This window comes from Sinocyclocheilus anshuiensis, unplaced genomic scaffold (genome assembly GCF_001515605.1).
Source record: "Sinocyclocheilus anshuiensis isolate Anshui unplaced genomic scaffold, SAMN03320099.WGS_v1.1 scaffold100, whole genome shotgun sequence".
Classification (NCBI taxonomy): domain Eukaryota; kingdom Metazoa; phylum Chordata; class Actinopteri; order Cypriniformes; family Cyprinidae; genus Sinocyclocheilus; species Sinocyclocheilus anshuiensis.
In genome coordinates, this window is record NW_015555725.1 from 909,716 (window position 1) to 935,358 (window position 25,643).

General features: G+C 36.0%; 1 protein-coding gene across 1 annotated transcript in view; it reads left to right on the plus strand.

The window, feature by feature from the left end:
- Nucleotides 1-25,643, plus strand: part of LOC107672622 (protein unc-13 homolog B-like) — a 50,600-nt gene that overhangs the window by 4,789 nt on the left and 20,168 nt on the right. The window contains exons 7-30 of the mRNA XM_016465894.1: nt 2,076-2,150; nt 3,353-3,572; nt 4,032-4,259; nt 4,461-4,602; nt 5,650-5,819; nt 6,941-7,056; nt 7,696-7,859; nt 8,271-8,421; nt 10,139-10,207; nt 13,107-13,196; nt 15,437-15,577; nt 16,989-17,182; nt 17,265-17,350; nt 17,484-17,519; nt 18,168-18,209; nt 19,220-19,346; nt 19,607-19,703; nt 21,610-21,753; nt 22,316-22,393; nt 22,533-22,610; nt 23,429-23,449; nt 23,670-23,708; nt 24,031-24,057; nt 25,250-25,270. Of these exons, the coding sequence (XP_016321380.1) occupies nt 2,076-2,150; nt 3,353-3,572; nt 4,032-4,259; nt 4,461-4,602; nt 5,650-5,819; nt 6,941-7,056; nt 7,696-7,859; nt 8,271-8,421; nt 10,139-10,207; nt 13,107-13,196; nt 15,437-15,577; nt 16,989-17,182; nt 17,265-17,350; nt 17,484-17,519; nt 18,168-18,209; nt 19,220-19,346; nt 19,607-19,703; nt 21,610-21,753; nt 22,316-22,393; nt 22,533-22,610; nt 23,429-23,449; nt 23,670-23,708; nt 24,031-24,057; nt 25,250-25,270 (2,556 nt within the window). The remainder of the gene's footprint in view (nt 1-2,075; nt 2,151-3,352; nt 3,573-4,031; nt 4,260-4,460; nt 4,603-5,649; nt 5,820-6,940; nt 7,057-7,695; nt 7,860-8,270; nt 8,422-10,138; nt 10,208-13,106; nt 13,197-15,436; nt 15,578-16,988; nt 17,183-17,264; nt 17,351-17,483; nt 17,520-18,167; nt 18,210-19,219; nt 19,347-19,606; nt 19,704-21,609; nt 21,754-22,315; nt 22,394-22,532; nt 22,611-23,428; nt 23,450-23,669; nt 23,709-24,030; nt 24,058-25,249; nt 25,271-25,643) is intronic.

The following is a 25,643-nucleotide window of genomic DNA, read 5'->3' on the forward strand; positions in this document are numbered from 1 at the left end:
TATATATATACTGTGTGTATATATATATATATATATATATATATATATTCAGCTTTTACTCAAAGCAGACTAAAAAAGAACCCTTTATCCTACACATAGGCATATGTTTTCATTTTTTAGGTCTAAAATTTTATTTTAGCTATAGCAGGGTGTCCTAAAAAACATGATTTAAGAAGATTCCAGTGACAAGCAATTTGTCTGTCCACATTGGAGGCGAAAGTGCTTTTTCACAAAAAATATAATATAGATAGATGTAGATTATATGTCAAAAATAATTTGAGCTCAGTTTCATTTTCAGTGTGTGAGACCATCAGGTTTGGATTTTCTGCTCAATTGTGGTATGTTTGCAGTGAGCAGTAATGCAATATCACCAATGAATGACCGTGTGACATCCTGTCTCAGAAGGGTTTGATATTGCAAGTGGTCTGTTTTTGTTTAGAATGGATTTTGGTGTTCACGTAAATGCGTCAATGTAATTTTCCATCAGTCTTGTAATTGAATGTCTTCTCTTTACCCTTAAAGAGGGACATCTTATGTGACTGGTGCATTAAAAACCAGACAAGTGTGCATACGATTGAGAAACGGAGCTCTATTTCAAGTGCTTGTCTTCTCCTCTAGTTCACTGACATGCCCGTGAGTCAGAAATGGGGAACTTTCATCAAACAGTCTTCGTTGCTGCACAATAAAACTGAAACCCACACAGATACATTTGACATGCTGTGGAGAGGACAAAAAAGAATAAATGCAAAATAAAAACAGGCTTTATCTGAAGCTTGTGACTTGCACAACAGTTTTCATGGCAACGAACGCTTCTTCTTTGTGTGTGAAAGTTGTTTATAAAGTGTGATATGCTGAATATAAACAAAGGTTATTGCACAACTCTGGAATACTTGATTATGAATGGTCAGTCACTGAATTCAGTAGGCAAATATTTCTGTAAAATGAATCCTGGATGCTAGAATTGAATGTTGCCTTGAATGATTTCCTTCTAATTTAATGTCAGTGTATACACAAATGAAAACATTTTGTAATTAAAAGTTAATATATGTTAACTAGAAGTCACAAAAAGCAACATTATTCAATAATTCATTATCCAATAATAATATATTCTGTAGAAGTAGTGTTCATTGGTTAAACAACCAATGTGTTGCTTAATGTTAAGATTTACAATGTTATTGTAAAGTGTTACCCATAGTTAGAGCTTTTTAGAATTGTAAGAGATAAATATTATCATATATGTTTTATGTTTTTTTTATTTTATGTCTACATTTTAATACTTTTTGGTAATAATAATTTAGATGTACCTTCCTAATGATATATAAATGAAAAAAAAAAAAAGATTTCATTGGATTTGTGTGACGCTGCAACTTGATTTTTTCTTCTTTTTGTTTGTAGAAATGACATTTTCTCCTAGCATTGTAGTATCGATCCTTGTAGCTAGCTTTCAGGCCCTTTTTTCATTGACTGAACCTTAGCGAAGACCTGCCAGTCCCCTCACTCACCCTGTACCACTCACAATTGACTTGCTGAGCAATTGATGGCACAAAGAAAAGCTAAAACCAGCCATTTGCGTGTTTTGAATCACTGTCATTAGCTGTGAGAGGCTAAATTGTGCTCTTATCTCTGTTCTCATGGAAAATCAATCTTTGGAGTATTGGTCTGCCTTTAGCTATGTAACAATCATTGAGACTTTTTCCAGCATGTTGTATCAACGGTCTTTCTAGGCTGGTTTTTGTGTGTGTTGTTGGTACTATTCTTTGTTATGGTATTAGTAATTTACAAAGTTATCTATGAAATGCTTAAAGCTATATAAGTAGACATAATGCCCTTAATATGCGGATATTGTTTAGCATATTAATGGGAATGTACACTCTAAAAAATGCTGGGTTGTTTCAACCCAACTTTGGGTCAAATATGGGACACAGGCATGGAATAACATTTACCACGTGTTTAAGGAAACATTACAGACAATTTGTGCTCCCACTGGGTGAGTGCAAAACCATTGTAGTTTAATGAGTACTACTATTACTAAATGTATAATTAATGTTCATATTTAACATTTGTTCCTCTCTCAGTCTCTTGTGCAGTCCAGGAAAGCAGGGATCTCGCATGCATTAGCTGCACGCTCTTCACTAAAGGATGAAGAACTGGTAAGACATGCAAAATATACAAACAAATCTGCTTCTCACTTGATCAAGTTGTTAGTCATATTGTAACAGAAGTTGCGACAGAGCTTTTTTTCTGTATTATGACGTACATTTGAGTGAAACAGGTTATCGAAAAAGGAAAAAATGGAGGGCAGGACTTGGTTCTATCATTGGTTGTTGATTGGATGTAGGCAGAACTAAATGGCAGTATATTGTGGGTGGGGTTTAAGTGGACTAAATGATTGGTAAAGTCCAGCATACTTCACCAGAGGGAAGTAAAAAAAAAAAAATATATATATAAATAAATAAATAAAATAAACATATGCATGGATAAACTGTTTATAACCTGCATGAGATGATAAGTTTTCATGGCAAATTTAAAGGAACAACAAAAAAAAGTTACCATTCACTGAAAAGCGTGAGTGACATCATTGATGATCAATGCCATGTGGATACATTTTTGTATTGCATTTTGTACTGTTGCCAGTAACAATGTGACGAATAGTTTGAATATAATTTTCAGTCAATAATTATTTGATTTGCATCATATGTCTTCATTAAAATGGTAATAAATAATGAAAAATTCAATAATTATGTCTTTTAGCAGACTTTCAGAATGATATACAGTAGCACACCAGTAACTTTGTTACGCTCATGATGCTTTTTTGTCATTTTTATAGCTTGACAGCATCTGTCTCCTTTTAATTTCATTGCTTGGCATTGTCTTTTTCATTGTGTGGTTTGTAACGACAAGTGTTGTAATGATAATAGAGTAATTGTTGACAGAAATTGAGTTGAAATGTCTTTTATCAAAATGTAAAGTTACGCTTCAAATGCTCTGGATTGATAAATGTTTTTTTCAAAAAAAAAAAAAAAAGATGTATGCCACCTACACTTTATGTAGATAAAGATGTGATGTATCTCTCATTTGGTCATCACTTTGACACCTGTCTGCCCACTCCCATAACTACACCTACATCATGAACCAGGACCAGAATTTATAAAGAGTATCTTGTACTCTTACCATTTTAACTTCTCAGTGCTTTTTCTGTTTTCTGTTTGAACCATTCTTAACAACTTCGGGATTTTTCATTTCAACACATTTTACATGTGATCTGGGCTTTGTTTTAAAATGTCTTCTTCAGGGTTACGTCTTGGGCCCATTTCTGGCAGAAACAATTTTCAGTTTCTTTTTCTTTCTGTAGATGAATCACGTGTACAAGAAGACACTCCAGGCTCTGATTTACCCTATTTCTTGCACAACACCCCATAACTTTGAAGTGTGGACGGCCACTACGCCCACCTACTGCTATGAGTGTGAGGGTTTGTTGTGGGGCATTGCGCGGCAGGGCATGCGCTGTTCAGAGTGTGGTGTAAAATGCCATGAAAAATGCCAGGAGCTTCTCAATGCAGACTGTTTACAGAGTGAGTCACTAACCAAATACAGAAAAACAAGCAACAACAAAACAATCCTTTATTTATTGTTACTTTAGTGTTGCATACTGCAGTTATAGTTAGCTGTTTATTTAGTTCAGTATTTTTTGGCATTATCCCTTATGAATCTGTGCCATTGTCAAATGCCTTTTAGTGAACGTAACCAGCTCAGTGAGGAGAAAGCATGCAAAAATGTGTAGGAAATATTATAAGCTTATGCACTAGAACACTAATTCTCAATATGCGATTTATAAAAAAAATAAAAATATGCTAATTTTTAAATTCAACATTGTACTTTGAAATATAATTTGTAATGCAAAAAGGTACACATGTAAAATAGAAACCTTTTCACTAGTTCAGTATACAGTGTTTAACATGTTTTTTTCGTTTTATTGCATGTTTTATTTTGCAATTAAATTATATTATTAAACACATCTCTACAATTGCTAGGAGCTGCTGAGAAGAGCTCCAAAACAGGAGCAGAGGACAGAACCCAGCATATCATATCGGCCATGAAGGACCGCATGAAGATCCGAGAGAGGAACAGGCCTGAAATCTTTGAGATGATAAGGCTTGTGTTCAGTGTGACTAAACTGAACCATGCTCAGCAGATGAAGGCCATCAAGCAGACTGTTCTTGATGGAACATCAAAATGGTCGGCCAAAATCTCCATCACAGGTACGGAAGCAGGGGCAGCTGTTATTGCTCTGATACCTTTCAGTGATCGAAATATTCAAGGAGTAGTTTTATAAATGCAGTTTTCTTATAGGGCTTTTAATAACATGCATTGTGCCAGCATTAGAATGCATTTTTCAATTTTTTATTTTTTTTTGCTGATTGTCGGTTAATCTAACAAGAGTCTTCATGTGTGTTTTCCAGTGGTGAGTGCTCAGGGCCTGCAGGCTAAAGACAGAACTGGTTCCAGTGATCCGTATGTGACCGTTCAGGTTGGCAAGACTAAGAAGAGAACCAAAACTATCTACGGTAACCTTAACCCTGTGTGGGAGGAGACGTTCAACTTGTGAGTCTTATACAATATTTTCAGTTCTCTTTGTTCTTTTGGAATCCTGTCATTTATCTGCTGTGTTCTTATTGGTGAATCTAATCACAGTTTGTTTGATTATTAAGATCTTTCCTAAAACTCCAAAGGAGACACATGAAATTACTGGAGATTTTGCTCGGGAGAAAAAAAAATCTGACAAGCAGGAGACTTCTGCAAAAGTGTCTGTTTGCTCTCCATGTTATCATATTGCAGGCTAGGAGAAATAGTGAAATGAGGTATTTTTTAAGATTAAGATTAAGATTTTAAAGAAATCTCATTGGCAAGTTTTCTGTGCTACAGACTAGTAAGTCAAAGTCAAGTCAAAAATGTTTTATTGTCATATGTACAGGGTACAGTGTACTAAGTACAATTAAATTCTTACATGGGAAGCTTTTTAGCAGAGCTAAGACAATAGCATACAATTTACAAAAATTATTATGCAGGTTTTGAAGAAGAATTTTCAAGTATACACTACTTTTATTACTTTTATGTTATGCAGGAAGAAAGTACTGCATTGCATTTCATTGTTCCAAACCTGAACACAAAAGAGGATTTTTTGAAGAATATTGGTAACCAAACAGTTGCTGGTAGACATTGAATTCAATAGTATGAAAAAAATACTATGGAAGTCAGTCGCTACCAACTTTTGATGTTTGATTACCAAAATTCTTCAAAATATCTTTTGTGTTCAACAGAAGAAACAAATTCATACAGGTTTGGAACAATTGAGGATTGAGTAAATGATGACAGAATTTTCATTTTTAGGTGAACTATCCCTTTATTTGTTTTTTTTTTTATAAAAATGAGCTAATCCTTAGTTTATTGAATAAATTAGTTTTTAATAATACAGTAAACAATTCTTCCAAGTAATACAGTTTAGTTCATTAACATAACTACACCATTTACAGTTGTCAAAAATATAGCAACTTGTGTTAATATTGAATAGTTGTTGACTGTGTTGTAATAACAGCTCTCTTTTTTGAAGCAGCTGTGATTTGTTCACAACTTTACCCTTTCATTCCCTAGTGAGTGCCACAATTCATCTGACCGCATTAAACTGCGTGTATGGGATGAAGATGACGATATAAAGTCTCGTGTGAAGCAGCGTCTGAAGAGGGAATCTGATGACTTTTTGGGTCAGAGCATTATCGAGGTCCGAACCCTCAGCGGAGAAATGGATGTCTGGTACAACCTTGGTAAGTTCCTCGGTCTATGTATGTTTCATTGTGGGGTGTTATTTGATTTCTTTAAATGATCTTTTTTCTATTCTCTGGGGCTTTGAAAGTAGCACTCCTCATATACAGCTGTACAGTCACGACATCAATTTGTAGACAGACTTGAAGTCTAATTTGCTGTGGGCCCCCTCTGGAATTTTGAAAGGGTTTTATGTTTTGTTCTACAAAATAAATTACACTCTGTCACATCTCAGACATGAATTTTGAAACCTTCATGTGCTTTAATGCAAGTTGTTAAAAAAACTAAAGCTAAAGTTGCTCCATGAGGGCTAATGAAGACCTTATATTTCTCATAAATCTAAAACTGATATTCGAAAAACCCATTAGAAATTCTCGAGAGAACCCTTGACTAGACAGTGGTCGTTTTCTGAGTTTTAGGACTACAAACTAAATGTATGTCGCACAAGAAATTAAGCCGTCTGTCTGTTTAAATGTTGCGATTGCAGTGTAGGTCATAACTGATCTGTGCCTAAAATATGAACTGTAATTTGTAATAACATACTATTTCTTATTTAATTTTTAAAGTTATAATAAGCCTGATCCCATAAAAATGATATAATGGAATGATTTGCATACATTTAGATCAAAGATATAAGATTGTAACTGTGAAATATGGCAAATTTTACTTTAGCTATTCATGAAAACTTGCATAATGAATTAAATATGTCGAACGTTGGTACTGGACATTTTACAGTCAGTCAGATGGTTTAACTAGTCTGTGGCCACATGGCTGCTTCTCTCTTTGCATAATAATATCATAGAAATGAGAAAGTTGTTCTTCGGTTTTGATTTTCATTAGAGCTCAGTACATTTATGTCTAATCTGTTCTGTAAAATGGCTTCCTAAAACGATACATTGTTTCTGATAAAATATTCAATATTAGTTATCATTTTAAAATCTTGAGTCTGATACATTTGAAGATACTGTTTGTTTTCTCTTGAAATAAAAGTTAATTAAATGTCACTGCTGAATGTGAATCTACTACTAGACTTTGGTCAAGGGTCATCATTAGGACGAGATGCGATAAATGGAGACTTGTCTTTTATATCAGATATGTAACGGCCATGTTTAATCTTTTGCAGAAAAACGCACAGGCAAGTCAGCGGTATCAGGGGCCATCAGACTGCAGATAAGTGTGGAAATTAAAGGAGAAGAGAAAGTGGCCCCTTATCATGTTCAGTACACTTGTTTGCACGAGGTAAACCCCTACACACACCACTTTGGCAAATGCCTGTGTACATGACCATTCAAAATATGTGGGGTTAAGTGTTGTAAAATAAATGAATATTCAGCGAGGTTGCATTAGATTGTTCAAAAGTGACAACAAAAACCTTCATATTGTTACAAAAGATTTCTGCTTGAAATAAATGCTGTTGTTTTAAACTTTTTCTTTTTTGAACTATTCAAGAATGTATCATGGTTTCCACAAAAATATTAAGCAGCACAACGGTTTTCAACATTGATAATAATGCAAAATGTTTATTGAGCAGCAAATCAGCATATTAGAATGATTTCTGAAGGATCATGTGACACTGAAGACTGGAGTAATGACTGCTGAAAATTCAGCTTTGCCATCACAGGAATAAATGACATTTTAAAATATATTCAAATAGAAAACACTTCTTTTAAATTGCACTTATGTTGTACAATGTGAACTGAATTTTGCATCAAATAAATGCAGCCTTGCTGAGGCTGCAAAAATATTACAAATCTTGCTCAAATCTGAACCCAACATAATTCATATTTAATAAATTTACTGTATACTTGAAAGCAAACACACAATAATTTATATAGCAAAACACATCTCTTAGCCTCTTTCTCCCTCTCTTTTTTGTAGAATTGTTTTCACTTTGTGACAGACATTGAAGGACAAGGTGTGGTGAAGTTGCCCACAGCACGAGGAGATGATGCCTGGAAGGTCTACTTTGATGAGGGTGCTCAGGGTATTGTAGACGAGTTTGCCATGCGCTACGGAATAGAATCCATCTATCAGGCCATGACGTAAGCCCTGGAGCATTTTGTCTGTATTCTGACAGTTATAGGTCCTTTGCTGTTGACAGGATTGTGGTATTGAAGGTGGAAGAGAGCGCTGTACATTCACTCCCCCCCACCTACAATCCCTGCCAGTACCGAGACTCGAACCCGCGACCTTTGGGTTACAAGTCTGACTCAAGACTCAAGTTACAAGACTCACCATTTGGGTTCAGTTGTACACCTTGCCAAACAGAATATTAATTAACAGTTTAATTCTAAATAATTTAAATTATTAAATAAATACTAACCTAGACTTCTGTCTATTCATTAGGGGGACTTGTTTCGGTGAGAAGCACTGAATTACAATTGAAGGACTGCATAGCTGTTGTAGAAATACATTCTCAGTTTCTTACTGGATGTCTGTCTGTCCACCTGTAGGCATTTTGCATGTCTGTCCTATAAATACATGCTGCCTGGTGTCCCTGCGGTAATGAGCACACTCCTGGCCAACATCAACGCATTCTACGCTCATCCCACCTCAGTCACCAATGTCTCCGCCTGTGACCGCTTCACTGCCTCCAACTTTGGGGTAATGCTAACTCAGCATCGCACACAGCCAATATGGCCTGACCACTGTAAGGACAGTTTAGGGTTTGATTATTCCCTGGGTGCATCGACAGTAAAGCTTCTCAAAACAATGACAAAAAATAGCAACGTAGCGTTATATTTTCTTTGTCACTGAATGAAAATGTACCTTCTCGTGTGGTGCCAATAGCCTTGTGAGCAGCACACTGACATATAGCGCCATTGTGCGCTCATGGACCTTTCCCAATCCCATCCCCCTTTCTCTCTCTTCCACTTATCTTCCTGTCTAGCTACTGTCCTTTCATTATAAAGGCAAAAATGCCAAAAATAAATCAAAAAAAAAAAAGTACCATCTTATTATAAAAGCTACGGTATTTTGAATAAAAGTGAGCTGTTGTCAAAACGTACAGTACCATTCAAATTAAAAAAAATAAATAAAATAATATATGTTGTCACAAAATATTTATATTTGAAATAATTATTAAAATAAATTATTTTCACCTTTCTATTCATGAAAGCATTTTGAAAAAAAAAAGTACCCCCTTTTCCTCAAAAAATGGTAGTCAACACAACTGTATTCCACATGAATAATAATAAGAAATGTGTCTTGAGAACCAAATCAGCATATTAGAATGATTTCTGAGGGATCATGTGACACTGAAGACTGGAGTAGTGGCTGCTGAAACCACAGGAATAAATTATAAAATTGCATAAAAAATATTAAAATAGAAATGTATACTTTCTTTTAAATAGTAATATTTTCCACAATATTACTGTTTTAATATATTTCTAAAAACCAAAAACCATATAATACAATTTTAAATACATTTTAAAATCGTATAAACCTCAAACCTTTGAACAGTAGTCTGAACTACTGAGTAGTTGGATGATACCGATGCATAGTGTACCAATATAGTCTGTAGAAAGAGTCACTGAAAAATCCCCACAGCTAATGCACAGACTAATCATCTGTCTTGAACATGCAAACACAGAAAAGCAATGCAATCATTGAAAAGTCTTAGTGCTATTGGACTAAATGTCAGTGCTTTTGGAACATAGCTCAGCCAAATTCAAAGACCAGAAATACCTGTTGTATAAGATATAATGTCACATTTGATCACAGAGTGATCGTGAGTTTGATTGTTATAATCAGAGTCACATAAAACCTTTGATCCCAAACCCACTGAGGCTCTCATACGACACAGCTGAAGATGCTGTCATGGCAGCCTCTGATTCTATCTAAGGATAAATACAGCTGCTTGGATTTGTGCACAGCACAAATGCTCCCATCCCCTCCCTTTCTTGTCCTGGGCCCTTCTGCTGTATCAGTTTTGCTCATACAAGGATTTTTGAAAAGGTACAACATGGTGAATAACTGAGACCTTGTCAGTGGCCCTGACCCTTTGATTCCCTTTCAGGTTTTCTCATTGCCATGAGACGGATTTATCCAAAAGCCTGTCTCTGGTGTGTTTTTACAGGATGTTTCTGTTCATGTGTGTATGTGTGTCCACGCTCTGCATCCTTGGCTCAAGGTCTAGATTCCATTCAAAAGGGAGATTGGTATCAGAGAAACACTCTTGTGGGGCTTTAAAAATTTTTGCTCTGACTCTGTAACTAAATCACACTTTGCCTTTCCAAATACAGAAAGCAACAGCCAATCCTTTTTGCTTGTTTGTTTAACTTTATTCACCACTGATTAATTTTTCTCTCTGTTAATGCAGAAAGATCGGTTTGTTAGACTGCTGGATCAGCTCCATAACTCTCTCCGTATTGACCTGTCAACATACAGAGTAAGTATTCATCATGTTCATTAACTTACCCTAATCTATAGGCACAGTTGAGGATGGTGTTGTGTAAAACAAATGACAGCTTAATTGGAAAATGACACACAATAAAAAAAAATATTTTGTTCACACGTTATTTACCTTCATTTTATCCTTGGTTGTCATACTGCATCTTATATTTCCCAAGCTCTTCATTAAAACTGTTGTCTCCTTGGTAAACTTTTTAAAATGTTTTTATTAGGGGCAGAATTGTAGGCTGTGAAGGAAAAGTATTTATTTATTTATAAACTGATAGATCTTTAGTCATTAATAAGTCATTAATCTTTCAATCTTTTTTCATTATTCCATTCCATTCTCCAAAATGCTTCTCACCCTGCTGGACGCGACACCTGTGCCTCCAATATCACAGTTCCCGTTTACGTCGTTCAATTCGTTTATCTTTGACCACACATTCATGGTTTGTTTCATTGCCCACTCCGTTGGTTTACCCTATAAAGTAGGGCTGCACAATTAATCAAATGCGATTGTCATGCGTATCTTGTCAGTAAAGCCGGTTCTGTGATTAGTAGTAAATCTCCAGCATGTGCTTTCAGATGGAGCGGCATTTACTACACAGAGCCGTAGTTCACTGACAAGCTAAAACAGCTTTCAGAAGACTGGAGTAGTGGCTGCTGAAACCACAGGAATAAATTATATTAATAATAATATATTAAAATAGACATAGAGATTCATATTAAATAAATATTAAATGTATACTAAAACATTTCTTTTAAATAGTAATATTTTCCACAATATTACTGTTTTAATATATTTCTAAAAACCATATAAAATATAATACAATTTTAAATACATTTTAAAATCGTATAAACCTCAAACCTTTGAACAGTAGTCTGAACTACTGAGTAGTTGGATGATACCGATGCATAGTGTACCAATATAGTCTGTAGAAAGAGTCACTGAAAAATCCCCACAGCTAATGCACAGACTAATCATCTGTCTTGAACATGCAAACACAGAAAAGCAATGCAATCATTGAAAAGTCTTAGTGCTATTGGACTAAATGTCAGTGCTTTTGGAACGTAGCTCAGCCAAATTCAAAGACCAGAAATACCTGTTGTATAAGATATAATGTCACATTTGATCACAGAGTGATCGTGAGTTTGATTGTTATAATCAGAGTCACATAAAACCTTTGATCCCAAACCCACTGAGGCTCTCATACGACACAGCTGAAGATGCTGTCATGGCAGCCTCTGATTCTATCTAAGGATAAATACAGCTGCTTGGATTTGTGCACAGCACAAATGCTCCCATCCCCTCCCTTTCTTGTCCTGGGCCCTTCTGCTGTATCAGTTTTGCTCATACAAGGATTTTTGAAAAGGTACAACATGGTGAATAACTGAGACCTTGTCAGTGGCCCTGACCCTTTGATTCCCTTTCAGGTTTTCTCATTGCCATGAGACGGATTTATCCAAAAGCCTGTCTCTGGTGTGTTTTTACAGGATGTTTCTGTTCATGTGTGTATGTGTGTCCACGCTCTGCATCCTTGGCTCAAGGTCTAGATTCCATTCAAAAGGGAGATTGGTATCAGAGAAACACTCTTGTGGGGCTTTAAAAATTTTTGCTCTGACTCTGTAACTAAATCACACTTTGCCTTTCCAAATACAGAAAGCAACAGCCAATCCTTTTTGCTTGTTTGTTTAACTTTATTCACCACTGATTAATTTTTCTCTCTGTTAATGCAGAAAGATCGGTTTGTTAGACTGCTGGATCAGCTCCATAACTCTCTCCGTATTGACCTGTCAACATACAGAGTAAGTATTCATCATGTTCATTAACTTACCCTAATCTATAGGCACAGTTGAGGATGGTGTTGTGTAAAACAAATGACAGCTTAATTGGAAAATGACACACAATAAAAAAAAATATTTTGTTCACACGTTATTTACCTTCATTTTATCCTTGGTTGTCATACTGCATCTTATATTTCCCAAGCTCTTCATTAAAACTGTTGTCTCCTTGGTAAACTTTTTAAAATGTTTTTATTAGGGGCAGAATTGTAGGCTGTGAAGGAAAAGTATTTATTTATTTATAAACTGATAGATCTTTAGTCATTAATAAGTCATTAATCTTTCAATCTTTTTTCATTATTCCATTCCATTCTCCAAAATGCTTCTCACCCTGCTGGACGCGACACCTGTGCCTCCAATATCACAGTTCCCGTTTACGTCGTTCAATTCGTTTATCTTTGACCACACATTCATGGTTTGTTTCATTGCCCACTCCGTTGGTTTACCCTATAAAGTAGGGCTGCACAATTAATCAAATGCGATTGTCATGCGTATCTTGTCAGTAAAGCCGGTTCTGTGATTAGTAGGGATAAAAAGTGGAGTCATGGACAAGAGTTAAACAATACAATTTATGCATAAACTGCATTTTTGCAAAAATTATTGGAGGCATAATAAAATAATTTAAAGTTTTAATGTGTTTTAATGTGACTGTTATGTAACCAAGTTGAAAAATCAGATGGTTTGAATAAAAATCATACCTATTTGTAAAATGTGAATGTTTCATGCACAAATCATGATTCGCTAATCAGTATGAACTTTCAATTTTTCAAAATTTAACATAACATTTAGGACAAAATCAATCCACACACAAAAAAAAAATCATTGTGCCCTTAGAATCATGGAATGTCAAGCCAAAATTTTTTTATTTTATATTTCAATTGGTTTTGAGAGTGGCTAGCATGAATACATTTTATAATGGTATATAGACTTGATCAGTAAACTTTGTGCATGTGCATATGTTCGTTATTTCTCCTGAAGTATCCATTTTACCAATGTCATATTGTGCTTCTCACTCAAGCTTCCTGTGATCTTAATTCTGTCCCTTTGATCTCCAGAATAATTTCCCAGCCAGCAGTAAACCACGTCTAGCAGATCTCAAATCCACAGTGGATTTGCTGACTAGCATTACATTCTTCAGACTGAAGGTAAGATAACGTACCTCTAAATCAGATCAAGCAATGGCATGCTGTAGTGCCCTTCTTGCTGTTTTATACTGTGTTTGGGAGATGCAGGGATGTGGGTCTTATTTGTAATACATATATTGAGTGACAGATCCTATAGAGATGAGTAATTCAATTGTTTCATACGGTCTTGAGTAAACGCTCCGTTATTTCTCTCTGCCTGAGTTCATACAGTAGAAAAGGATAATAGATGGTTTGAGATTGATTTCTTTGTGCTGTAAGAGAGAGGCTTTTGTGCGGACTTTCATAACTGAGATTAGTCACTATTTATTTGTTAGAGGGTGTTACTTTGTTTTTATATAGTCATATTTAGGGGTGTAAATCGGATGGTTCGTCACGATACGATATCGATTCTCATACCCAGCGATACGATATTTGCCGATACCTCAAACAATTCTACGATACGATTCGATTCGATACAGGAGTATATCGATCGATATATCGAGATTATGATATTATATACCTATTTTAAACAACCATCTACATTTTGATTAACTCACAAATGCAACCAAAATATATAACATGAACATTTATCTGAAATTTTCACATCCTGTACCTCAATTGGGACATTCACAACAAAAAAATAGACCTATACTTTTTTTTTTTAAATAATAAAGAAAATAAACAATTGCAAAAACAATTCTGCTGCTACTATGGGCTCAGTGCTAAAAATCTTTTCTACAGATAACCAAATTACAAGCAATAGCAGAAAATAAATACAAAGACACAAGTTCAATAAACAGTGCTTTTCAGGTTTTTCAGCTCAGTCTAAAATCAATTTTCAGGTACGCTACAGAAATGTAATAAACGTAAAATAAGTGCATAGTCTTCAATGTATAAATTAAATATAGATCAATCATTTTTGATCTGTTGTGTCGCGGAGCCAATTTTTTGGAATATTTTTTGTTTTTTCAACTCTTACAATTCTCTCAATAAACTCTTTGTTTTCCATTCAATGTATTTGTCTTTGAATGTATTGCTTTTTCATTCCAGTTGAATCAAAGAACGTTTACATAAAACATATATGCCATGCACATTCAGCTACATACATAGCGCAAAGCAGCCAGCACAGTTAATGATTCAACCAAAACATTCAATGCTTCAATGCTTCAACGCACACACAGATATCTCTCACAACATACAATGGACAGACAGAGACTAACAATTTAACTCTTTCCAGTCTGCAGACACCCGCTCACGCAGCCCTTCCGCCGTGGGAACCCACTAGGGCCACGCTCAACCAACCACGAGCGGCTCCCTGATATTTACCTTGGCGTACCCACTTAGGAAGTCGCTGATACGGGATTTTATGCCCCTCTTAGGCACTACACACTTCTTATGCATATAAATCTCTTTATCATTCTTTTGCATGCGCGGCTTTTAAAATCTGGAACTCCTTAATTTTCTCTTACTTTCACATTTACTTTACATTCATTTAGTTCAAATCCAATACCTTAGATTCGTTTATTGGTGAAGCCCTGGCTCAGATTACCATCACAAGCGTGACCCTAGCCAACCACGCAAACAATCTTATTTCCAGTTTAAGCAAAAAATTGCTTACCTTTTTAGGCGCCTTTGTTTTTTGATTAATTTGCGTGGAAGTCAGGCCCCCCGCCCGCGACGGCTCTCGTGGACGCTGGACTCCGAGCCAATCCTGTTCGTGACGCCAGTCTGTTGTGTCGCGGAGCCAATGATACATTTCTTCAATGTAGTCAATTTTTAATTTTGCCGCTTCCCATTGGTTGGCGGTGGTTCCATGGGACATCCATCAAAATCTGTTTACTTGTTCCTGTCATCTTCTGGAAATCACCCAGAGTTCATTGGGTTATTTAAGTTCACTGGTACAATCCAATGGAAACCACCGGTACTGCCCAATGGAAAGGCCCTCATACATACAATCCTCATTAAGACATCCAGTATTGGGAATAATTCAGCATATTGATTAGTATATTGATTACTTTCATGATTATACATAATATTTTAAGTAAGATAATACCATATTGAGTAAATAACATAATAGGTAATAGAATTACACAATAAACAGTGCCAAAATAAAGGTGCCTATTTATACTACAGATATCGATATTTTACGCCTGGCATCGATGCATCGTATCGTCAGACATCGTATCGATGTATCGACCCATATCGATGAATCGTTACACCCCTAGTCATATTCTTGTCTTCTCTGGCGCCCCTGTGTCCAGGTTCTGGAACTGCAGTCTCCCCCTCGTGCCGCCCATGTGGTCAGGGACTGTGTGAAAGCATGCCTCAACTCCACATATGAATACATCTTTAACAACTGCCAAGAGCTGTACAACAGACAGTTCCAGCCGGCCGTGGAGCCTGTGAGTAAACACATTCACGTCCTGCATAGGTGTTTGTTTGTATACACACAGATGGGGAATGCTTACACCATGTTTGGGTATCTCTGCTTCGATTATGTCATCATTAGAGGTTTAATTTCTCATGGGTAATACCAGCATTTCAACCTGGGACATCAGCCTAAAATTAGTAATATTTTATAGAATTTTTCAGTTACCATAGAGACCACATTTGTTCATAAAGGTCAGGCCCATCAGTATAATTCTGAGTTTCTTCGATAGACTTTTACTATCTATCTATCTATCTATTAGTGCTGGGCGGTATGACCAAAAATTTATATCACGGTATTTTTCAAAATTAGACTGGTTTCGCGGTACATGACGGTATTTTTTTTTCATGCATGACCGGGTGTTAACCATATTTTGTACTGATTGAGAGAGGAAATACTGCAGTATATTGACTTAGAATGCCCTATTTTACTGTCATGATGAGTGAATATTGTCAAAAAATACCACGCTAAATAATGACTAAACATAACCCCTTTAATGTTAACCAGGAGTCACTCTCATTTATAATCGCGGCATCGTCTGATAAAATCAACATGAATCTACACTAAAGAGCGGCTATGCAGTTGTTTTGGCTATGTTACTTTTTGTCTCATGCAGCGCACTGCCTGCGTCTGAGTAACAAACTAAAAAAAACAACAAACAAAAAAGTGCATGTGACGTTCCGAACGTTGTTTAAGCAACATACACCGGTATTGCGGTATTTAAAAAATTCATATCATAACAAAAATAAACACCGGTATTCGGTATGTACCGGTATACCGCCCATCACTACTATCTATCTATCTATATAATTTTGTCATTTAGTTTGTTTCATCTGTTCTATCTATTTCTTTCTATATCTATCTGTTTTTTCTATATCTATTTGTTCTTTTGTCATTTCATCTGTTGCTCTGTCTGTCATTTTGTCTGAGATTTTGTTGTTCCTCCTTTTGTTTTGTTTGTTATTTTGTCATTTTATCTATCTGTTTCTATATCTATCTCTTTCAATATCTGTTTTTCTATATCTGTCTCTGTTTCTGTCTTTCGTTCTGTCATTTTATCTGTCGCTCTGTTTATCTCTGTATGTCATTCTGTCTTATAGTTTTGTCGTTTTATGTAATTTAATGTGATTTTATATGTCTTTCTATATCTGTCTGTCATTCTGTCTGTCGTTTTGTCATTCTGTTTGCCATCTGTTATTTTATCTGTCAGTCTGTCTTTCTATATCATGTCTGTCATTCTGTCATTATATCTGTCGTTCTTTGTTGTTTCATCTGTTGTTCTATCTACCTTTTTATCTTTATCTATCTATCCATCTATCTATTTTTCTTTTGTTCTATCATTCTAATGTTGTTCTGCCATTTCATGCAATTGTTTTATACCACAGAAACCACAAGAAAAGAAAGAGGGGGAAGAGGGTGAAGAAGAGGAAGACAAAAAGGATGAGAAAGAGGAGGAACATGCTGCTGTAGAGGAACCAGGACCAAGCATACAGAATTTGGACTTCTGGCCCAAACTCATCACCTTAATAGTTTCCATCATAGAGGAGGACAGGAACTCCTACAGCTCAATCATCAATCAGTCAGTCACTGCACAGATGCACACACAATATTACACACAAAGACATTGAGCTGAGCTGTTTAACCTGGTGTGTCCCGTGCAGGTTTCCTCAGGAGCTGAATGTGGGGAAGGTCAGTGCCGAGGTCATGTGGACACTCTTTGCTCAGGACATAAAGTATGCACTGGAAGGTATGAAGAAATATACATTTATATGTATGGGAAGCTTGTGTGTCCTTAAAGTATGTCTGTGTTCACTGCAAATTTATTTGAGATTGCTCCTAACATCATTCCATCTTGCCTTTTTATCTGTCTCTATCTTCAGTTCTTAATCATATCGTCTACAAACATTGGAAGAATGGTAAAGGTCATAATGCTATAAGGCCTTTTGGAGTCATGAGAGTGAGAACTTGGGCATACATTTCTTGTTATAGATGCAAGATAATTACACCACTCTGTTGTACGCCAAGTAATGTGTTCCCTCAAAGGAGCCATAATCTACTGTACATCCTTTAATAACAGCTTCTATAGCTTTGATACCAAGTGGAATGTTAGTACAGTTAGGATGATTAAGTACAATATCTGCCCTACTTCCTCCTCATTACATCACCATGATTGTGTGGGCCAAGTTGCTGAGTACTGAATAATAAATGTGGCTGGTGTTTTGTTAATGTGCTTGTAGTTTTCATTTCAAAAGAACAAAGGAAATCCTCTTTGCTATGTTAAAACCCCTTTAAAGCTTCAAAGCCCTCTTTTTAGTCTTGAGTCCTCACTCTCTCATTGCTACAGCAGAGTTAGAGAATAGAACACCCTGGTTTCCTTTTAGATCTTCCAAGTAGGAGTAAACTAGAGATAGACTCCTCATTAAAAAAGTGATATTTTTCTTTTGATGCCAGCATGCTTTTCTTTTGAAACCACCCCTTTCATTGCACACCTGCACTTTTTTTCCATTTTTTCACAAGTGTTCTTCATTTCTCCATTCTGTCCTGCCTTGTTTTCTTGATTTTAGCACCTGCCACATTCCATATTCGCAGACTTGATTTTTATGCTGGTAAGACATATGGTTAAGTGTCTGTAAGAGTTGATGTGTGCACATGTACACTATTGTTCAAAATACAATATTGTTTGCGGGTTGGTAAGATTTTTGGATGTTTTAGAAGAAAGTCTCACCAAGGCTGCATTTAATTGATCAAAAATAAAATGTAAAATAAAAATGTATTATTACAATTTAAAATAACTTTTCTATTTTAGTATATTTGAAAATTTATTTCTGTTATGTTAAAGCTGATTTTTAGCAGCCATTTTTTTTTTATGATAAATTTTTAGCAACATTTCTTTTTTTATTATTATTATCAATGTTAAAACAGTTGTGCTGCTTAATATTTGGAAACCATGATACATATTTACATTCTGAATGTAATTCTGAATATAAAATTCAAAAGAACAGGCATTTATTTGAAATAGATTTTGTTTTTATTTTCTATTTTATTTTAAGTCTTTACTGTCACTTTTGAACAATTTAATGCATCCTTGCTGAGTAAAAGTAATAATTTATATATTTTTTAAAAATCACACTGTCTTCAAACTTTTGAATGGTAGTATATGTGTGTGAAATGCATTTCTTAAGGTCCTTGCACACTGAGTCCGAAATTTTCGTATGCGTTTTTCCGGTTTTTTTCGTATTCGTCATCCTTTCCTATCAAAATGCTTGCTACGGATGCGAAAACGCAGAAAATCGAACCTGGTCCAAATTTTTTTATGACGGACGAAAGTTTCGGAGGCAGTGTGTAAACGTGATTGACACAACGTGAGGTCGTATTTATTTTTCAACGTGCGAAAATTTCGGACGAAAAATTCGGACTCAGTGTGCAGAGACCTTTAGCGTTAGCCTCCATGAGTGAGTACAGCTTAAAGACTTTCAGATGAAAAAGCAGTTCATTCTTAGTTTACGAGAATACGTACATATGTTGAAGCCGAAGGAGAGTAAATGTTTACTAGGTGAAATTCGTGACAAGGTAAAACGAAATTAAATCTGTTTACTCATGGTTGTTGTTTCCCCAGAGCATGAGAAGCTGAGGTTTTGTAAAAGTGCGGACTACATGAATCTGCATTTCAAAGTCAAATGGCTCTTCAACGAATACGTCTGTGACCTGGCCGCCTTCTCCGACACCGTCCCAGAGTACCCATCGTGAGTCACACTGCTTCTAAAACTCTTTCAGAGCATCTTTGGCTAAACTTTTCTCTCTTTTCTTCACAAAATCTGCAGTTTGTTCTTCTTTTGAGTAGTTTTATGTTCTCACTGGCATCACCTACAGTCCCAGATCGATTAGGATGCCTCGTTGATGCTTTCCTCTGTTGTTTAAACGTTCTTGACCACTTGCTTCGCTGCCCTCCTGCTTTATTCCTCCTCCTGTTTCTCTATATTTCTTTTTCATTTCCCATCTGTAGGTGGTTTCTGCCATTTGTTCTCCAGTGGCTGGCTGAGAATGAAGAAGTGTCGATGGAGTTTATGCATGGAGCCCTTGAGAGGGATAAAAGAGAGGGGGTATGGTTCAGAAACTGCTGTATAACCTTTCTGTGTGGTCTGCTCTCTTATATATGACTTTCTACTCTTGGTCTACCAGGCTTTAAAACATGCCTTGTCAAATAAAATTGCTGCTTGCTGTCTACTACCTGTTAGGTGGATGGTTTTTCTTCAAATTAACTGACGTTTTCTTTTAGTTACGTAAAGGCCAAATTTAAAGGGTTAGTTCACCCAAAAATGAAAATTAGCTTGTGTTTTACTCACACTCGAGGGATCCTAGGTGTATATGACTTTCTTCTTTCAGACGAATCCAGTCGGAGTTATATTAAAAATTGTCCTGGCTATTCCAAGCTCTATCATTGCAGTTAGCGGGTGTTGCAGTTGAACAGTCCACAAGTCCTCAAATAAAGCGCGCGCATCCATAATCAAATGTGCCGCAGACGGCTCCAGGGGGTGAATAAAGGCCTCCTGTAGCGAATCCATCTGTTTTTGTAAGAAAAATATCCATATGATAAACACTTTTCTCTCACTTCCAGTATCTGTCATACGCGGAAGCCGTGCCGGCGGATGACGTAGTACGTCAGCGTTGCGTGATTAGTGACGAATGCAGAGAGAGAACAAAACAAAACGCGCGTCACGAATTAGAAGTACAAACCGAGGATTTGCAAAGAAAAATGTTGGAGGATTTCGATATAAACCAAGAGGAGACTGGTTTTCCTTTGCTAAAGTAAGCAAACTTTGCTTCCTTTGCTCCTATAAACAAAACTCGCGAGACTAGCATATCTCAGAGGCGCGCGCGCTGCGCATACGTCCTGCATCATCCGCTGGAACGGCTTCCGCTTATGATAGATACCGGAAGTGAGAGAAAAGTGTTTATTATGTTTGAAATATGGATATTTTTCTTACAAAAACACATGGATTCGCTACAGGGGGCCTTTATTCATCCCCCGGAGCCATGTGAGGCACATTTTATTATGAATGCGCGCGCTTTATTTGACGACTTGTGGACTGTTCAACTGCAACACCCGCTGACTGCAATGATAGAGCTTGGAATAGCCAGGACAATTTTTAATATAACTCCGACTGGATTCGTCTGAAAGAAGAAAGTCATATACAACTAGGATGCTTCGAGGGTGAGTAAAACACAAGCTAATTTTCATTTTTGGGTGAACTAACCCTTTAAATGGTTTTGAGAAATGCTTTCTACAATGTCTTCATCATTTATTTATGCTACTTTTCTAATGTCTTTGATGGATAAAAATGACAATATATTGTATAAAATACAATATAATTTTCAAAATTTGGGGGTTGGTAAAAAGTCTCTAATGCTCTCCAAGGATGCAATTATTTGATCAAATATATGGTGAAAATACTTACATACACAATTTAAAATAACTTTTTCTTTTTTAATATTTTTTATGGAAACCATGATGCATTTTTCAAGTTCAAAAGAACCAACAAATCGTGAAATTAATAATTTTAATGTGTATTTTGTTAAAATATCTATTTTTATTAGTTTCCACCACACAAACCATTTTGCCACAATTTTTTCCCCTGGAAATTATAGTGCTTATTTACTAATGAGAAAACTTTTAAAGCAAGAGCATGACTAAGATGAAATATGAAATGTGATTTGTGAAAAAAACATAAAAAATCAAGTCATATATCACTTTTGAACAATATTTTAGCATAATTTCAAGTTTTGTCAAGTTATGCAGAAAGCTGTGAAAATGTTTAATTTCTGTATTTTTAAGATTCATAAAATGTTGTCGTAAAATGCATATAATTCTCATGACATTTGGACCTTGTAAGTAGACAAATGAAATAAAAACATACAAACAAAAAAACAAACAAAACACACAAGGCAAAAAGTTCCCATAGCTGAAGAAACATCTCAGACTAAAAAGCTCTCCTGTCTTTTCCACAGTTCCAGCAAACATCTGAGCATGCCCTGTTTTCCTGTTCAGTCGTGGACATCTTCACTCAGCTCAACCAAAGCTTTGAGATCATCAAGAAATTAGACTGTCCTGATCCTGCAGTGGTTGCCCAGTACAACCGACGATTTGCCAAGGTGAAGATCAACAGACCTAAACCATACTATATACTACATTCAAAAGATGGTTCCAGAGAAGCTGGAAGATAGACAAGCAGAGGCATAATAGATGGAAAATGGTGGCAAGAGAAATATAAGCTGCTGGCAGACAGATTGTTTGTCTTTAGACCATCACCATCTGTTTCTTAGCCTGTGAGTCATATTTAACTTAGACGCCTGACGCAGAGACATCTTTGTTGAAGCCTACGCAGGTTTTGTAGGAGCTGAGATGCGTTTACATTTTATTATATTTTAGTGAAGACTGTGACTAAATACTAAATGCAATTATCTGACATGTCCATAATAGGGGTATATTCTGATGTTATTTTTTAATGGTAATCAGCATATTGAGGTCTGTTTCAGGGAACAAAACAGCACTTAATGCATCTTCCCATGAAAATTCATTAGTTTTCAACAACAAAGTCAATTCCAGAAAATCTGTCGTTTCAGATTACCAACTCTGTACAAGGTGTAGTTCATTTACTCTACATACCGTTTAGGTATAATAGTGTTCTTTCTTTTCCTTTTTCCCCCGTGCCAGACTATCACCAAAGTGCTCCTGCAGTATTGTGCTATTCTAACCAAGGGTTTCTCCTCGTACTGCGAGAAAGAAAAGACAGTGAGTGTTAACAAACCCTCAAACACTAACATTTTTGGACTTATATGTTGTCTGCTATTGTACAGTAAGAATCCAAGTAGGTCTGAGTTGTCTCACTGTCTGTCTTTGTGCTGTTCGCTCTTTCCTGCTTCTCCTGCAGCCCTGTGTGTTGATGAACAACGTTCAACAGATGCGTGTGTTGTTGGAGAAGATGTTTGAATCTATGGGGGCCAAACAGGTGAGTGAAGCATGAAGTTATAACGGGTTTTTTAAGGCCTTTTTCGTAGACTTGCTACAGATGCAACACTATTACAAAAATGTTTTGTGGTGGTACTATGGTGAATTGACATATAACAGGGACGAAGCCACTTCAAATGTCCAGGAAACTATGCTTACCATGGTACTTTTTTTGTTTGTGCAACAAAAATGTGGTGCCTTATAAGGTCCACTATCGTTCAAAATTGTGGGTTTGTCAAGAATTTTCATACATTTTTGAAAGTCTCTAATGTTGACCAAGACTGCATTTATTTGATCAAAAATGCAGTAAAAACTATAATATTACTAAATAAATCATTAAGATTTACAATGACTGTTTTCTGTTTTAATATATTTTAAAATATAATTTAGTCTCAAATAATTATTCGCAAAGCTGATTTTTCAGCAGCCTTTACTCCGTTAAAGTAAAATTAAAGTAAAAAAAAAAAAATCTTGCAGACCGTAAACTTTTGAATGGTGGTGTACTTAATGATGATAACAGCATCACATATAACCTCAGAATGCACCGATTTACCCTGAATTTGTGTGCAATTTTTTTATGCTGCTTAGAGTATTGAGTAGTTTGAGTCTGTGTAACTGGAGAAACTGAAGTGTATGGTTTTGGTTTGATGACGATGGGCCTGCTGGCATTTTGCGCATGATATACCAATGAACTGAATGTTTGTTATCTGTCATGAGTGTGAATGTTTATTATCTGTCATGGGTGCAGATATGTATGTGTGCGTAGTGAATGTTTATGGTTGCTGAGCTAACCATATGCATATTTTTGTGTATGTGTAGTATACTGTTGAGGAACAGCGGGTAGGTGAAGCGATGTATTTGTGGGATGAACCATCCCTAACCCTCTGTGTGATTTGTGTGCCTTAGTAGATGTTGTATTTACTTTCACCTTTCACTAGGTTGCAGTGCCCTTTTTGCACCACCTTATGCCACCCATATGTTTTCAGCCGTCCATAGTGTTGTTCTCTTAGTATCAAATCCCTAAATCACTCTTAACGTTAATCTCTATTTTCACTCCCAGCTGGAGAATGAGGAGGAGCCTGAGGATGATGAGGAGGAGGTGTGTTGAGAGTGTCTATGGATAGGGTCCAAAATGAACTGCTAATTACCTGCCTATCATAAGTGAATTGAGAAAATTTAAATGTAGAAAATTATGGTCCATCCTTTTTTTCATTTAAAAAAAAAAACTGATTTTTATTTTGGTGCTTGGCCACATTTAATAATAATTTGGTCTTCTAAACTTCTAAATCATTTAAATATCTTCCAGTTAGACAAAGATGTGTGTTTGTGTATGCAAATGTAGTCTTGTTTATGAGTGTATGTGTTAAAAACTAGGAGTCACAAACACAAAATTCTGTTTGTTTTGGTCTCCTTCTGCTCAGGCCATCACTGATGATGAAGGCAATGAGGTCTGTACACTCAACACTGCGGTACTGAGAAATGTGTGAGGCCATGAATGCATATGCGTATGTGTGTGCATGTTAGTGTGGGTGTTTTGCAAGATTTTGTGTAAATCAACAACAAAAAGTCTTCTGCTACTACCTAGCACCTTTTATTTCTTTTTTGTTCTTTGTTTCACTATTACTCATCTTGTCGTTAATTTTTCATTACCAGTCGGATGAATCAGATGTACCAATGAACTGAATGTTTGTTATCTGTCATGAGTGTGAATGTTTATTATCTGTCATGGGTGCAGATATGTATGTGTGCGTAGTGAATGTTTATGGTTGCTGAGCTAACCATATGCATATTTTTGTGTATGTGTAGTATACTGTTGAGGAACAGCGGGTAGGTGAAGCGATGTATTTGTGGGATGAACCATCCCTAACCCTCTGTGTGATTTGTGTGCCTTAGTAGATGTTGTATTTACTTTCACCTTTCACTAGGTTGCAGTGCCCTTTTTGCACCACCTTATGCCACCCATATGATTTCAGCCGTCCATAGTGTTGTTCTCTTAGTATCAAATCCCTAAATCACTCTTAACGTTAATCTCTATTTTCACTCCCAGCTGGAGAATGAGGAGGAGCCTGAGGATGATGAGGAGGAGGTGTGTTGAGAGTGTCTATGGATAGGGTCCAAAATGAACTGCTAATTACCTGCCAATCATAAGTGAATTGAGAAAATTTAAATGTAGAAAATTATGGTCCATCCTTTTTTTCATTAAAAAAAAAAAACTGATTTTTATTTTGGTGCTTGGCCACATTTAATAATAATTTGGTCTTCTAAACTTCTAAATCATTTAAATATCTTCCAGTTAGACAAAGATGTGTGTTTGTGTATGCAAATGTAGTCTTGTTTATGAGTGTATGTGTTAAAAACTAGGAGTCACAAACACAAAATTCTGTTTGTTTTGGTCTCCTTCTGCTCAGGCCATCACTGATGATGAAGGCAATGAGGTCTGTACACTCAACACTGCGGTACTGAGAAATGTGTGAGGCCATGAATGCATATGCGTATGTGTGTGCATGTTAGTGTGGGTGTTTTGCAAGATTTTGTGTAAATCAACAACAAAAAGTCTTCTGCTACTACCTAGCACCTTTTATTTCTTTTTTGTTCTTTGTTTCACTATTACTCATCTTGTCGTTAATTTTTCATTACCAGTCGGATGAATCAGATGGTAAGGTGAGAAACAGGCATACGTCTCACCTGATGTGCTTCTTTATGAAGCTGTTTATAAAACATATGAAACATTATGAATGGCTGTTCACACTGACAGAGATATGCAGTGACAAAGCGACCGGATGCAGTGCAGCAATTACCATACAGTCTATGCCTACTAGTACAGTACAGCGACTTTTTAGCACTGAGATTTTCAACGGCGCAGATAGTTGCACTACCGCTAAAAGTTTTGGGGTCTTTGAGGTTTTTGTTTTAAGTTAATGTTTAGGTTTTTTAAGTTAAGTTTGTTTTATGTTTTAAAAAAAGACTGTAATATTGTATAATTTTTTATTTTTTAATATGTAATGTAATATATATATATATATATATATATATA